General features: G+C 37.2%; 1 protein-coding gene across 4 annotated transcripts in view; it reads right to left on the reverse strand.

Annotated features, from left to right (window-relative positions):
* neto1l (neuropilin (NRP) and tolloid (TLL)-like 1, like) overlaps positions 1 to 14,622 on the reverse strand; it is a 71,892-nt gene that overhangs the window by 16,947 nt on the left and 40,323 nt on the right. For 3 of the 4 annotated variants that reach the window (XM_032551684.1, XM_032551682.1, XM_032551683.1), the window contains exons 5-8: positions 9,074 to 9,115; positions 7,805 to 7,932; positions 3,432 to 3,514; positions 2,028 to 2,173 (exon numbers count right to left, since the gene is read on the reverse strand). In XM_032551684.1, coding sequence (XP_032407575.1) covers positions 2,028 to 2,173; positions 3,432 to 3,514; positions 7,805 to 7,932; positions 9,074 to 9,115 — 399 coding nt within the window. Of the gene's footprint in view, positions 1 to 2,027; positions 2,174 to 3,431; positions 3,515 to 7,804; positions 7,933 to 9,069; positions 9,116 to 14,622 lie in introns of those variants that run through there. The other variant, XM_032551685.1, reaches the window with a different exon arrangement.

Below are 14,622 nucleotides of genomic sequence, written 5' to 3' on the forward strand. Positions count from 1 at the left end.
TTTATTTTTATGTGATCAATTGTAATTTTGTCCAAATACAAAGTTGTTATTTGAAAAATACATCAGTAGTATTGTTCCTTAGGGGTTATCTGATGTCACAATATTTTTTTTACTTGCAAGAGTCGTCTACAGTAGAAGGAGGGACCGGGTCTGTTCTCATGCTTTTTTGTCTGTCGGCCATATTGTATTTAACAAAAATAATTTCTTGCATTTGCAGCTGATGGCCAGTAGTTGATGGTATATTTTATGATGCATTAGTGTCCACCTCAGTGGTCTGTGTGCATTTATAACATAAAAATCCACAGGAAGCACAAGAAAATGGCTTTTAGATAGCTGTCCACTGTAGTGACCACTATGCATGAAAGGGTTAAATGCATGTACCATCATTAGGAAGCTAGAAAGCCTAAAATCTTGAACGTGTAAAACATGGACAAATTATAGTCTGCATTTTCATTGTTCTTCAAAAGCAGATACATTATTATAAACAGACCTTTCTGAAAAAAAAAAAGATTTGAGTCACACCCACTGAAACAGGAGATTACTACCAGACATGAATGATGACAGAATTTTTTTTGATTGTCCGGTATGGAAATCCCTCACATTAATTACTGCATGGATGTTTTTTAACTAAAAAATAAATATATTTTAAAAGGGAATATATCAACTGGAGGGGTGAACACGTTTTGGTAACAGGAAAAAAAAAAACAGAGGAATGATTTGCGATTTGCTATGAAGATCATCTTCTATGCAAGAAGGTATTTAAGGGGAAAAGCCGAGAAGAGGACATAACACAGTTCATAGGATAACTGAGACAAACGGTTTGAGGGGCAAAAACAGTCTGATTACCATCACCATCAGAGTTCATATTTGTAAGCATAAAGTCAGGGAAGAGCATGCTTAAGTTTGTAGTGTTTTTTTTTATGTGTCCACTGTCAGGAGAAAACATTAATTTAATCTCTCCAATAGACATAATTGCACAAACATTAGTTACACCTGTGACTGTTTTTATTTTTAAATCCAGTCAAAAAGCAAATACTTCTCCTGACTTCTTCCTTCTCTTTGTATATGATGGCATATTAAAGTAATCAAACTTGAGCTGGAGACTTTGCCATCACTACTTTTGTTGTGAGTCAATATTGTGTCATCACTCTTCGTCAACTTTTGTCAACATTCTTAGCAGCCTTGCTTGCTCTTTTTACTTACATTTCTTTTCGGCATATTTCTTAAATTTGGCAATGAAATTGACTAAAGCTACTGCAAGATACAATGCAAGATACAACACTATTGAAAAGATTATGTCATATGCACTTAATCGACCTGATACTTTTTTCAGCGTATCTGATTTTTGAGTGAACTTTAATTGTTTGCAAAAAGAAACAGTCTGCAGTAAAGTTGACTAAATTATTTGCTCTACCACTTTGCTTTGTAGAGATCGAACCCATCTATGCATTCAGTGTTGACAGAGTTGTTGTGGAACTGCTCAGCTGTGGTCGATGCTGCTCTAAATGTGAGGTCTGGCTGAGGACTGCCTGAATGACTTAGACTGAATCGTTGCCCCGGCAACAGCCCATCATGGCTCTGCATGGTGAAAAAGGTCTTCTATAGGGACGCACACAACACATCACAAGTATTTCTACAGCGAGTGGTGTTACCTATCCTTACAAAAAGCATGTGTCCTGCTGTAGCAATTCATGTAAAAAGTAAAAATATCTACATAGTTTGATCCTTTTATGTGTAAAGAGTGATATTTCCTTATTTCAATAACTCTTTTTTACCACAATTTGTTGCATAAGTCAAGTTCAGCTGATGTTTTGCACCTTTTATTATATTCAGAAATTACTCAGACAAACATTCCTTGAACTGCCTGTTTTGCTTTATGAATTTCCCTGTTTTTCTAATGAAACCCTGAACATGACCACTTTTGGCTTTTCATTCTATGTCAGCTTCCAAAAACTTTTACTTTGATATAAACACACCTGAGCAAAGTTACATGGATGCAAGTGTGCTTTTCATGAAATTTGTCTTACGTTCTTGGTAGGTTGTGAAAAGGATGCGGAAGCGGCTCTTGCGGCTGAGCTCATCCGCCCACATCCGGATAACTCCCAGCGTGGACACCAGCATGATGTCGTTGGCCACTGTGGAGCAGAACTTGCTCTTCAGGTCTTCCACAGAGCTTAAAAAGAATGATATTAGAAGATGTACTTAACTGCAAAATGGACATAACCACTGCACCTCTAAATAACCCTCCATGCTGACTTCATTTTGTTATTAACGCTTCTTTTGTCATTTCTGGCGTTTACACTTACAATGTATGCAATAGAAAGAGCCTTTTGGGACATGGGCCAGCTTTGACCTAATGCAACCACACACATGGATGATTATCTTCCTCACAGCTGATCAAATCATCATCCTCCTCATTTTATGGCTGTTGGCAAACACAAATGACTATTTTCTTTAGATGGGCTATTGTTAGACATCAAACTAGTTCTCTCCAATAGCACAGAAATCCTGAAAAAAAATCCCCCAAAAAACTTACTGTAAATAAAATAAAATAAAAATACTGTAATGCTGTTCACCAGTATCCTACCAAGATTGCACATTTTTGGTTTAAATTACTTCCGGTTCGGTCTTGAGGAAACTAACTAACTTGACTGTGATATTAAAATATTTTTAATACGGTTTCTGTTTCTGGAGAACAGATGGTTGTTCTCAGCAATTACAGTTGGATTATTAGACAAAACATACAGTGAAACAAGAGAAACCTTTAATGTTTTTTTTTTATTTTTTTCATTAAGAGTTATTATTCACAGTATGATAATGTAATGTCTGTTATGTCAAAACTTTGTTTTATTTCAATCAATCAATCAATCAATCAATCAATCAATCAATCAATCAATCAAGTAAGCAATCAATTTCATCTATAAAGCACCCTTCATTTTGGAGGCAGCTCGCTGGAAACACATAATAAAGGGTATTTCTGAACTGGGTTTTAGCCATCCAGGGTCATAGTCTGCAGGTGCAAATACCAGAGTTGTGAAGTAAACTGAAGCTGGTAGGATACTCCCTTTTGCTCCCATCTCTGCAAGAGGGCTGGTGGATATTAAAAGCGATGTACCTTCATCTTTTCTTCACTTCCCTGGACTAACCAGGGGAGTCATTGCTCATATTCTTTGCTTAATTTCTTAATAAAATAATAATCAAAATTCATTTTGATTCGTTCTTGATTGACTCAGTGTTTCACCTTAGACTTATTTATTTCCTTAACAAGTCTTAAAACAACTGCACTTGGTGTTTACTCGTGCTGTCTCTGACTAATATTTCAAGTAGTTAGATTTCTGGAAACAGAGTGATAAATATGCAAAAAAAAAAGGAAATCAGTAAAGGGGCAAAAACTTTATAAAGCTGTACATGATTTTATTTGAAAACCCTACCTTCCTCCATCATACACCGCTACAAAGTTGCGCTTGCATTCATTGGAGTTTGCCATTTCATAGTCCAGAAAACGCAGATAGATCTGGAACAACACAAGAGAGCAGATTGGACAAAAACAGATTAACTGGGAAAATGGGATATACTGTTGTAAAAAGGGAAAAGAAATATAGCACATTGGGGAAGAATAATCAAAAAAGCTTTGGTTTCAATCTTCTACAATCTTGGAAATAAACACCTACTTAACACACCTTATCATTTCACAGTATTTCTCCTATGCTCCCTGATTGCCTCTGCATCAATGCCAGTTATTTATTCATCAGGCTGAGATTGAAAAGCATCATAGCTAGGCTTTGTTCTGCTGTGCATAGTCCTCACCGTCATTCCGGGTTAATGAGTGGACAGCTATGACAGGGAAATGTGACACTTTTGAACGCCCAAAGACACAAGCTGCAGATCGGCCAGGATAATGGACTTCGCAATGACAACCTGGCTTTGACAACATGACAAGTGAAATGTATCGGAGCGCAAAAACAAGCTAAATGCTTCCCCCGGGGGTCTCATATAAGGGTCAATAAGCTTTCATCGAGCCAAAAATGGTCAATGTCAGCTTCTCTATTCTCACATCTACACACTTGTGTGTTAGGCATACTTATACACCAACACTTGTATGTGCAATGCCTTGCAAATTTAATCAAACCACTCAAAGTTTTCATATGTTGTGATGCTACAACCACAAATTTTGAAACATTTCATTGAGATTTTTTGTGATAGATCAATACAAAATAGACAATAACTCTGTGAAGTATACAGAACAGATTTGTTAAGCCCTATTTAGTTTGATACCACAATATAAATAAAACTTTTCTGTGAAAGCCTTAGAGGTTTGTTGGAGGATGTAAGCGAAAAAACAACATTATGAACACACCAAAAGCAGACAGTGGGGACGTATAAAGCAAGATTAGGTTGTAAAACAATATTTCACACATTAATTCTCTACATATCTGAAAATGGAAAATGTACACCATAGCTGAAAACCATCTAAACTAACAAACCAAGTATATAATATTTATACAGTAACCAAGGAGTATTATCTTGTCCATCAAGCAATATGTAGATAGGGGATTGATATCTTCCATAAATGTATGTATTTACTAATTAGGTGTCTTCTAATGGAATTTTTTTGAAGTGGATTTTAGACAGTTGTACAAGAGTAGAGAGGGCTTAATACAAATGCATTTCTTTTATTGGTCTATTACATCAAACTCTAGTGAAATATATAGAAGTTTTTAGTTGTGTGTCGTGACCAGAGTGTTAAGAATACTTGGCCATGTACACACACCAGATAAAGAAATTTGTTTATTATAATGTATTAATAGAATCCAATGTTTATGTTTACACCTGTATCTTAATCAATTTATTGATGTCAAATCTTTAAACATCTGCTGAATTTCAAAGTCATTAACAGTCCGATAGATGATGCTGCACCACTGACTGAAACACTGGCAAAACAGCATAATTATCTGACAAATAACCTGAAAGGTAAACACAAATGAAAGGAATTGAATGCTTTTTTTTCAGCTGCTCCTTTGATAAACTGACTGAAGAAAAATCCAAGGCCAGATGGCAAAACACAAAAAAGAAAGATTAAATCAAAATTTGTCAGTCCGAATTATTTGCTCTCAGAGGAAAAAAAGAACTGCTGCTTCCTTAATAGCAATAGCCAACAATGGCAAAGACTCAATCACTGACTGAAGAAGATAATGTTCTCTCTGTGGCTAAAACATGCCCAGAACACAGCATGCTGCTCCTTACAGTCAGAGTGATCTTTGTCTTCATAAAATATATACAAAGTGTCAGAAAGTTCAGACAGATATGTTGGAAAGAAATAGACAGGACAAACTTGTTACATGGTGGAAATAATCTTTGAACTCCCAAGAGCTGCCAGGTGTACTTGGACATCTGTCTAGGCAGAAATAACAAGAGGGGGAAATGTAGCTGAAAAAAAAAAAAAAAAAAACACACACACAACCAACAGATACAAATGTATTTGCAGTCTGACGTTTTATTTTGCAGGCTTGTGTCTGATTAAATGTTCTTTCATGATGCCTTGGATACCAGTAAAAGCTCATTAATTTTGATTTTTTCTCCCCCTGTGGTTGCTACAAATTCTCTTTATAAAAAAAATGATGTTCAGATGACACATGCTGGTGTAAAGATCTAACATCATCATTAAAAGTGGTGCATTGCTGTCACTTCTGGCAACAACACATGGCCATTACTGCTTTCTGCAGGTGTGCCTACCCTTACCATGAATCTATCTCTCTCTCTGTGCCATCTGCCTTCCACACTTAATTTCCATCCCTTATACATTTAGACCTTAGATAAAATACATTATTTAGCAACCCCGAGCCCCCTACCCTCTTCCTTTTCTTCACCCCGTTTTTCCTGCCTTCTCTCTGGAGTCCGCCGGTGCAGTCTAATTAGAGCCTCCGGCATAGGATGTCATTATCTCTCTACTTTTTCTGGCACACTGGCACCAGTGCAGCACTGTAAGAGCATAGGGGGTATTGAACAATTTGCCAAGATTACAGCACAGCAACATGTATGTAACATATAAAGTAAGGGAGGTGGGTAACATAAGCGTGTGTCTGCGCACTCTGACAGAAACATGAACATAGGCTTTATACGCTTCATGAGTTTTGCAGATAGAACCAGTGAGAAGTTTAAAACCGTGCGCTTGTAAAGATTGAATCATGCTTGAAAATGCATTCGCGCTCATGCCTATCAGTGCCAGTGAGTGTAAACCTTTGGCCCTTGACATGCCCTATGATGCGATTTTCCAGCATGACATTTTAAATTGATTTTAACATTATAAAATATATCACTTTCCAATGGTCACGTTATGTTGGCTTTTCATTAATCACATCTGTAAATTGTAAAACTGACTCACATTCTTTGGCATGCACGCAAATATTGCCGGTTACAGTGTAATATCCATGCTGAATAAATAATAATAATTTTAAAAAATCAGTCTTGTATTGATAAGAGCCCAGCATCCCTCTGCCTTCCTTCCACTTTTTTTTTTACTACTACTTATAGCACATCCCCAATTGGCCACTGACGATTCAGAAAAAGTCTGAAGGTGGATGGTGCAATCTTGCAGCTCCAGTGGCCTTGACTTATAAAGCAGCTGAATCAGAAGGGCATTTCCGACGGAAACAAAGGCATTAGTGGGAAATATGATACCCTGAATAGGATGCCAGATAAGAACAGCTGCTGCAGCCATGAATCATTGGCATACCATTGTTATCAGCCAGCCATATCATAAACCAGCATGTGTATGCATCAGAGGAGGCTGCAACATAAAAGAGCAGGAGGTTATTCTCTTTTCTGAGAGCCTACGAAAGTCCGAATCAACCATTACTTTAGCTAAGAATCATCCAGCTTATTGTCATTTAAATTACTTAATTGTTAGGGAAAACATGCAGCAGAAGAAAAACAGAGTATTGATCCGAGTGAAGCAACAGTGAAATTTACTGGAAGCAAACATAAATAATTTTTAAACAGGTATGACTCAAGGTAAAAAAAATGCACATGAATAAAATATTTCATTAGTTAATAATTCAAAACAATTCCAAAATTGCACACTTGAATTGGAAAAATAAAACACACACACAAAAAAAAAAACAACATGTAACTAATCAAATGTCCTCCATTCAATAATCAATGCTCCTCAACAGTTTTGACCTTGGTGGACATAATGTTATGGCTGATCAGTGTAACCAGCACAAAGCCTTTGAAATATGTGTTTTTTTTCTGGCTCAAGAGACTTTTAATCCTTTAGCATTAATGCAGCACAGGTACCTCCCAAAGATAAGGAAGCGAGTCTACAGTGTATTAGTGGCTGGAGTGAAGTTGTGCATGTTTACGAGTGTTGGGGCATATCTGTATTTTTTTTATGCATGCAAGGTTGCGTCCAGACACTGGCATAGAAAACAAATATGAGAAGCCTCAGGGTAAAGGGTCAAACTGCATCGTAACACCATTTCATCAGTGCTAAATCACCCTGTCTTTTTCTGCCCCAACCAAGTCTTCCTCTCTCTCATCCTCTCTTTTTACTCTCCACATCCTTTCAGTGCTTAGTTCCTCTTGGCAACACTGCTTCGATTAGAAAAATGAGCACCTGGCCCTAAGTAAACGCTTCTGCCTGTTTGTCTTTCTGATCCTAGTGGTGGAACTCTTTCTTCCCCGCAGCAGCAAAAACCTTCACAAGCAACAGAATATGTTTTTGCGTTGTCTGAAGAGACACAAGATTAAAGCAACTAACTTACATTGTAATCACAGCTGGATGAAGAATAGTTAAGTCACTGACCTTGGAACGGGGTGGAGCACGGATGTACCATTTACAGTCGACAGCCTCAGCGGCACCAGCTTTCCCATCTCTGGTGATCTGATGGGACTCAACGATACCTTCTGGACCAACCATGTCATACTGACAGGCTGAAACACAAGTGCATGCATAAACACATACAAAAGCAATGTTCCATATACGCAGTCATGAGAAAAAGAAATATTCTGCATGGAAAAGTAATTGGAAACGCTAAATATACCACATCAATCAATAAAAACTTAAAGCAGTTATTTTCTTAGATCACTGTGGAGGAATTTTGTCCCATTCTTTGTAACATTGCTTCAGTTAATTGAGGTTTTCAATTATATGTTTGAATAGAGAGCTAGTAAGATCCCACCACAGCATTTTAGTTAACTTTTAACCCTTCCCTATTTTGTGGGAAGGCAAACCTCTCTGATCCAGAACAGCAAATTACCCTCTTAAATTTGATATAAGCAGCAAAGGTATACTTAAAGTGTATTCACACCAGCCCTGTTTGGTCCACTTTAATCAGACTCTAGTTTGTTTGTCTAGAAAGTCCAGCTCTTTTGGGAAGGTGTGAATGAGCAATCAAACTCTGATGCGGACCAAAAAAAGCAAAAACTGGTCCGCCTAAAAACCTAGGTCTCGGTTCAATAGAAGTGAACTCTGGCTGTGTTTGAATGCATATGTGGGTGTAAACAGACCACAGACCGCTCCAAAAGCAGGAAGCAAACTCTAGTGCAGACCATTCTGGGTGAATATAACCAAAACAAATGCAAGACTCTAACTCTAGAGGGAGAAATGGCTTGTGGTATTTTACCAAAGACAAAAGTGAAATATTACAACCGCTAACATTTGACGCTACTCTATTTTTGTTTACATTTTATGAAGAAAGAAGTTGTACTCCTGTCTTCTTGGAAATGTCACAAATGTTGCAGTATTGATCCACAATTGAACCGAGTCTATCAGAGTATCAGATGTGAAAACATACTTAGTGTTTTACTGTATTGTATTAACATTCACTGAAAGTAATAATAAATGTACATCTGTTCTCCATTGTAGGTGGTTTAATGTGGTGGATGGATGAATGGATGCCACAGGTACATATGCAAACATTGCAACAGTGAAACACAGTTTGTTCAGAGCAGCATTACAAGCCTTAGGAAGAAGAACCGTGGTAAAACATAGTGAGTAATGTAATCAGAAGTGAGGCAGAAAGAGAAAAAAGAAAAACAGAAGTAAAAACAGAGACTGAGAGAGTATACCTACAGGGCAGAGGTGGGGGTACTCCCAAATCAGCAAAGTCGGGATCTGAGGAGATAGAAGAGGGGAAACAGAGAGGTGGGGCATTCATTTTTAATGCCTGAAATAAATTGTTTTTACAGATAACACAGCAGCAAAGTGCATAATGCATAAGGGAAGCTTATATATGAAGAACTCACATGTCCTAAGTCCTAAATTAATTCTGGAATCCTTAAATGGTGTGGTAAAATTCTATATTTTTTATGTGTTTTTATGAACAGGAGAATTATATTGACAACTTACACCAGTGAAACAAGTATAGCTATGGTTACATATTGTTATATTTCACCATATTGGAATTATAATTGAGCATGAACAGGCGTTTCCTTTTTTTTAACATATGTGACTGAGCTTGTTTAAGACTATTATATTATCATAATTACATACCAGGCCATGCCTAATTATATGTGCATGGCTTGCACACTTGAAACAGACATTTTACGGTTGTGATATTAAACCGTAAATATCACAACCGTAATATTTTAGGGTAGACTTTTACATTTAGACTTCCATAAGACAAAAGAGATGTTTTTGCATTCATTACAGGGAAACTATCATTTCTATCAGCACTGCAGCTAGTTTTAATTTGCTTATTTCTAATGTACGCAGTTCAACAGAGCATTAGAGGCACCAGTGTAAAAGCACATCAGACTTAAATGTGCATGTTTTCTGAATTCCCAGAACAAAAAGCAAAGTGCACATGTTGACATCTCTATAGGTGTGCAAAGTATTTCATACTGTAAGAACACAAAACATGATATCGCTTGTTTTAATGTACAGATAAAATGCATGGTTAAAGTATGAAAGCAAGCAATATCGGGAGTCTTTCATGGTTCACAGAAATAATACAAAGCTTTCCAGGGCATTACAGAAATCACAAACATTACCAGGTCACTCTTAGGTCAGCATTAGTACTTACAATTAAGATGACCCTGGAAGTCACAAAAAATATGTTTACCATTTATTCATACTATTATTTATATTTACCAATGTGTGCATGAGTGATGGGAACGTGCTACAACAGATTTGACGGCGGACAGATTGAGCCAGGATGCAATTGCAGCAAAACATATTGTACTTGCTATCTTTGAATTAGAGGAGCTTTAGCATTAGCAGCTGAGACAATGGAGACACTGTTTAGAACATCTATATGGACGAGACTACCTGGATGTATTTTATTCAGGTTTTGAGTATTGCTGCAATAAGTTGCTTCAAAATGGCTGCCATTGACGACACATGTCAAATCTTTACCTATCATCACAGTTTGTTAAGCCTAAAGATTTAATGTTATGACGCCTCTATTATTCTGTAGAGAAGTCTGTCAGATGTCTTTTCTACAGACAGAAATCATCTAAGCTTCAACTTGCTCTTTTGTCATCACTTCAGTGGAAATGTTTCTGTTTTTCAATAAAAGTTTGAAATTGGAAAGTCTACATTTAGAAATTAAGATCAACTCCGGAAATATTAAAGCGTAATTTACTAATTATGATTTAGCACATTGCTTTTTGATATAAAGTGTAAATAGAGCAGATATTGTATTAATCCAGTTCCACTTGATTTCATTTGATTCCAGCATATAACACAGTTTTTGTGCCTTTAAAGATCTGCAGTCAGTTATGATCTTCTGACTGCCTTCATCTGAAGACGCACAAAATCCACTTGAGGATAAATGGTGACATGGCTACCACTCAGCTCAGTGTGGAAAATGAGCTTTGATTGCACAGCATGAACTCCTTTCCTAAATGCCACTGACTTTTTTGTCTGTGTATAAGCTCTAAATTCTTGGTCTAGACATGAAGTCAGTGATTATTTGCTCAATCTCAGCAGACATGAAAAAAAAAATCCGGAAATAGCTTGCAATGAACACCTGGTGACAGAACAAAATTTGCACAAAAATGTAAATCAAATCTCAAACAAGGATAAAATTAAAGGTAAAGTTGGTTTTTGTCAACTTATTGCAGCTATGTTCAAAGTCAAAACATAATGTCAGTAAACTTTGCAAAGGACAGTCTTTTGATAACCATTTAAAAAACTTAAAGGACTACATAAAATGATTTATAATTAGTGTATCAAAACCTCTCACAAATTATCAGGGATAAGAGTCAATAAGAGATATGATTGAAGTGATATGCTCTTTCAAGGCTTTGATTACTTTCCACACCTGACTATCTGTTGCTCTCAACATGATGTAAGGTTTATCTCTGCAAATTTGAACAACAATTAGTATATGCCTAGCTGGCTTTAGATTGCTCAGTGATACTGCACCACTCATTTTCTCTTTTAAGGAAAGAAAGTTACAACTAAACAACCCTGATTTTGCTCAAGAGCATTTTCCTACTTTCTGCAGGAGAATATGAGGTGATTATTCATCTTTGTATTAGATATATTGAAAAAACCCTAATCTGCATAATTCCTAAAACATTTGGTCGTTACGTAAAGCATAATTTCATTACAAACTTTGAAGGCTTCTGTCCTCTCTACCGCTGTCCGTGTTTGCCTGTCTTATTGCTTATGTCTGTGAGAAATGAAAAAAAAAAAAAAGAGTAGAAGACAGTTCATGAAACATTGACCTCAAGGTCATCTTTGCTGCCTTTATGAGAGATTTCTCATTTGCTTGTAGGTATCATGTTCCACACAATGATCACAAGGCCAGCCAGAATGAGAGCAGAATGACAGCACACTTTTAATAAAGGCTGTTCTTAACATAGCAAGAGAGGCCTCACCACAGGACTACAGTGCCTATAAATTCCTCCAGGGCAACTCTTGACCGTTCTAAACTTGAGCAGTTGAATGTTAATCAGACATCCTCCATGCCTCCATTGATCAGCCCCCTTCCTTTCCTGTCTGTCATCACTGATTAATAGATCCAACCAATTAGCTGGATTGATGAAATGAATGATGAACTAAATGTTTACTCTCTGTATGAGTGATGATGTAACATATTTGCAATCTCAGCAAGATTCATAATCTCAGCCACATCGGTGACACTACATCACAGTGTGAACATGATATTTCCAAAGCTCTGCTGAGTTTCATCACAGCATGCTGACATTATTAATTTGTTTGTTTTGTGCTGTCATTGTCATTAATGTCCCCCTATGAGGTCCCCAATTTCTGCACTGTGTAAACGGCTTTATATTAACAGAAGAAATTTAGTGCAAAATGCCACACATTTTTCTCTGTTAAAGTCCAAATTCTTGAACTTAGCTCTGACAAGAACATGCTCACTTGAAAGACCAGGACGTAGAGTTGACTTCTATCTGTTTACAATGGACTGTCTATTGAGGTTCATTTCGAAGCAAAATGCCCCTAAGATGCAACAATTTAATGTTAAGTGGTACAAAAATAGAACAAAGTATTTTGTGGTTCGGAGTTGTGTAGCTGGGAACTGCATCTCGATCGGGGATCTCAGACCAACAGAACCCTCTCACTGGACTGTCCATGTCTGAAAAACTGATATTTAACAAATAGCTTCAGCCCGTGTTCACTAAGAGGATGACTACTGCTCTGTTTCATGTACAGAAGCTTTGCTGACCTTTTTAAGTTGCTTTTCAACATTAGTGTTGTAGACCTAGTGTGTAGCATTAGAACAACCAGATTCTTTTAAATTACCGTACATAAACTGGATAAAAGAAAACTGTATGCAAAAAAAGGCAATGTGAATACTATGCAAGCCTTGACTACAAGCAAAGATTTTCATGAAATGTTCCGTTACATTTTTTCTAACATATGCCTTCATATGAAAGGCTAGTAAATTGGAAATTCCTGACGTAGACATTAGTGAATTGTTATAATGTCTTATGCTCAGATGAACTCAGTTCGGCTGTGTAGTACAAAGTGTTCCCCATATGTCCTTTAGGCACTCACAAATGAAACAGCATGCTACAAGAGCTGAAGATGTGAATTTATAATGACTACAATCCCATAAGTGTTGCATTACTTTTCATAATACAGACATGAACGAAATGTTTTATTAAAAAGGTACAATAAATCGCATTTAAAGTTAAATAGCATACTTCACTGCTACACTTGCTACACATCCCTTTGCTATTAACTCTTGCCCCTAATGTATGCATGACTAATGAGTAAGCTTATGATTGTGAGTGTGGAACAATGTTTCAAGAATTAAACATGAGAAGAGAGAAGGAGAAAGCAAGGCACTGAGAAGCAGCCCAGACACAAAACTCAGTTTCCCAATGGCCTCATTTCCTCTCAACCACTTGGTGGTGACATTTAAATAAGCATCTGATTAATAATCTCTGTTTATGTGGTTGATCGAGTTAATGAATAGCCACCATTAATCACACCAACCACAGATGTGGATAAAGTTCCACTAATCGACCTAAACGGAGCTGCAGGCAAAAAGAGAGAGCACGGTGAAATCAAACAGGGGTGACCATTTCTCATATTCTTACAGTTCAACTAACATCCAGATCTCACATCAAACCAACACAATACATGCTGGACTGTTTGCTTGAGAAAACATATGTCACTGGGAAAATCTCTTCTAATGAAACACTGCTTTAGAGATTAGCCACATATCTGATGTGGCTCAGCAGGACTTTGTCATCGCTTCAGATGACAAACCATCTGTATTTTGAAAAATGTTATGTCAAATGTGGAAGCTGTAGGACCTGCAAAGGACTGATAGGATTTACCACAGCCTGAGTGTCATGGTCAATGAGCTGGGTCTGTGCCCTGAATGGTGATTAGCGCCGATGTGTACCGCAACGCCATGTCACGAGCATCAACATCTACACATCAGCAGTCCTACTAGAAACTGCACCACACAGCAAAGAAGGAAAAAAAAATAATGTCTTGCTTACGGAGAAGAAAAAAGATCTGACAAATATATTTTCCCTGTGAACCTTAGTTCACTTTGTTTTACATTCATACAGACAGCTGCCCTTGACCTTGTAATATATGGTCTGTAACCCTGCAGGAAGAGCTTGTCGCTGGCAAAACTCTCCTGAGTAATTTCCAATCCTACTACAACTATCTATGGTTCAAGTGCCCTTGATTAAAAGCACTTAACCCCCAGGATGTTCTGGTGGAGGATTCCAACATCCAGGAATATCTGTTCAAAAAGAAAGATCCTCTGTCAGCACCTGGAGGACAAACCGTTACATTTTTAGAGGCATATAGATTACAAAAAGGGTGTGATCTCTGTCCTTGTGTTTGAACTAACGATTCATACGATACATTATTGATCTCCATAAGGAAAGCAGTGAATAGAAAATCACTGGAAGCAGTAAGGGATAAAGTGTCTTTCTCAAGGACACCACAGCACAACAAGAATACTAGCACATATGCATTGTCATCATGGTGTTGTTAAAAGACTTAAAGGTGCCCAAAGCACAATTTTCTGCAAAGGTTTATAGAGACAACACTAAAGGTTTGCTCTTGCTCCATCAGCACAATGTGCTCAAGCACTTAAAGGGTCAAAGAACAAACCAAAATGACTGTTGCTTTGAACAGATCTGTAAAAGAGAGAAATAAAAATCTTTATCCCCAGT

The sequence above is a fragment of the Xiphophorus hellerii genome, chromosome 21, assembly GCF_003331165.1.
Source record: "Xiphophorus hellerii strain 12219 chromosome 21, Xiphophorus_hellerii-4.1, whole genome shotgun sequence".
In the NCBI taxonomy this organism is placed as follows: domain Eukaryota; kingdom Metazoa; phylum Chordata; class Actinopteri; order Cyprinodontiformes; family Poeciliidae; genus Xiphophorus; species Xiphophorus hellerii.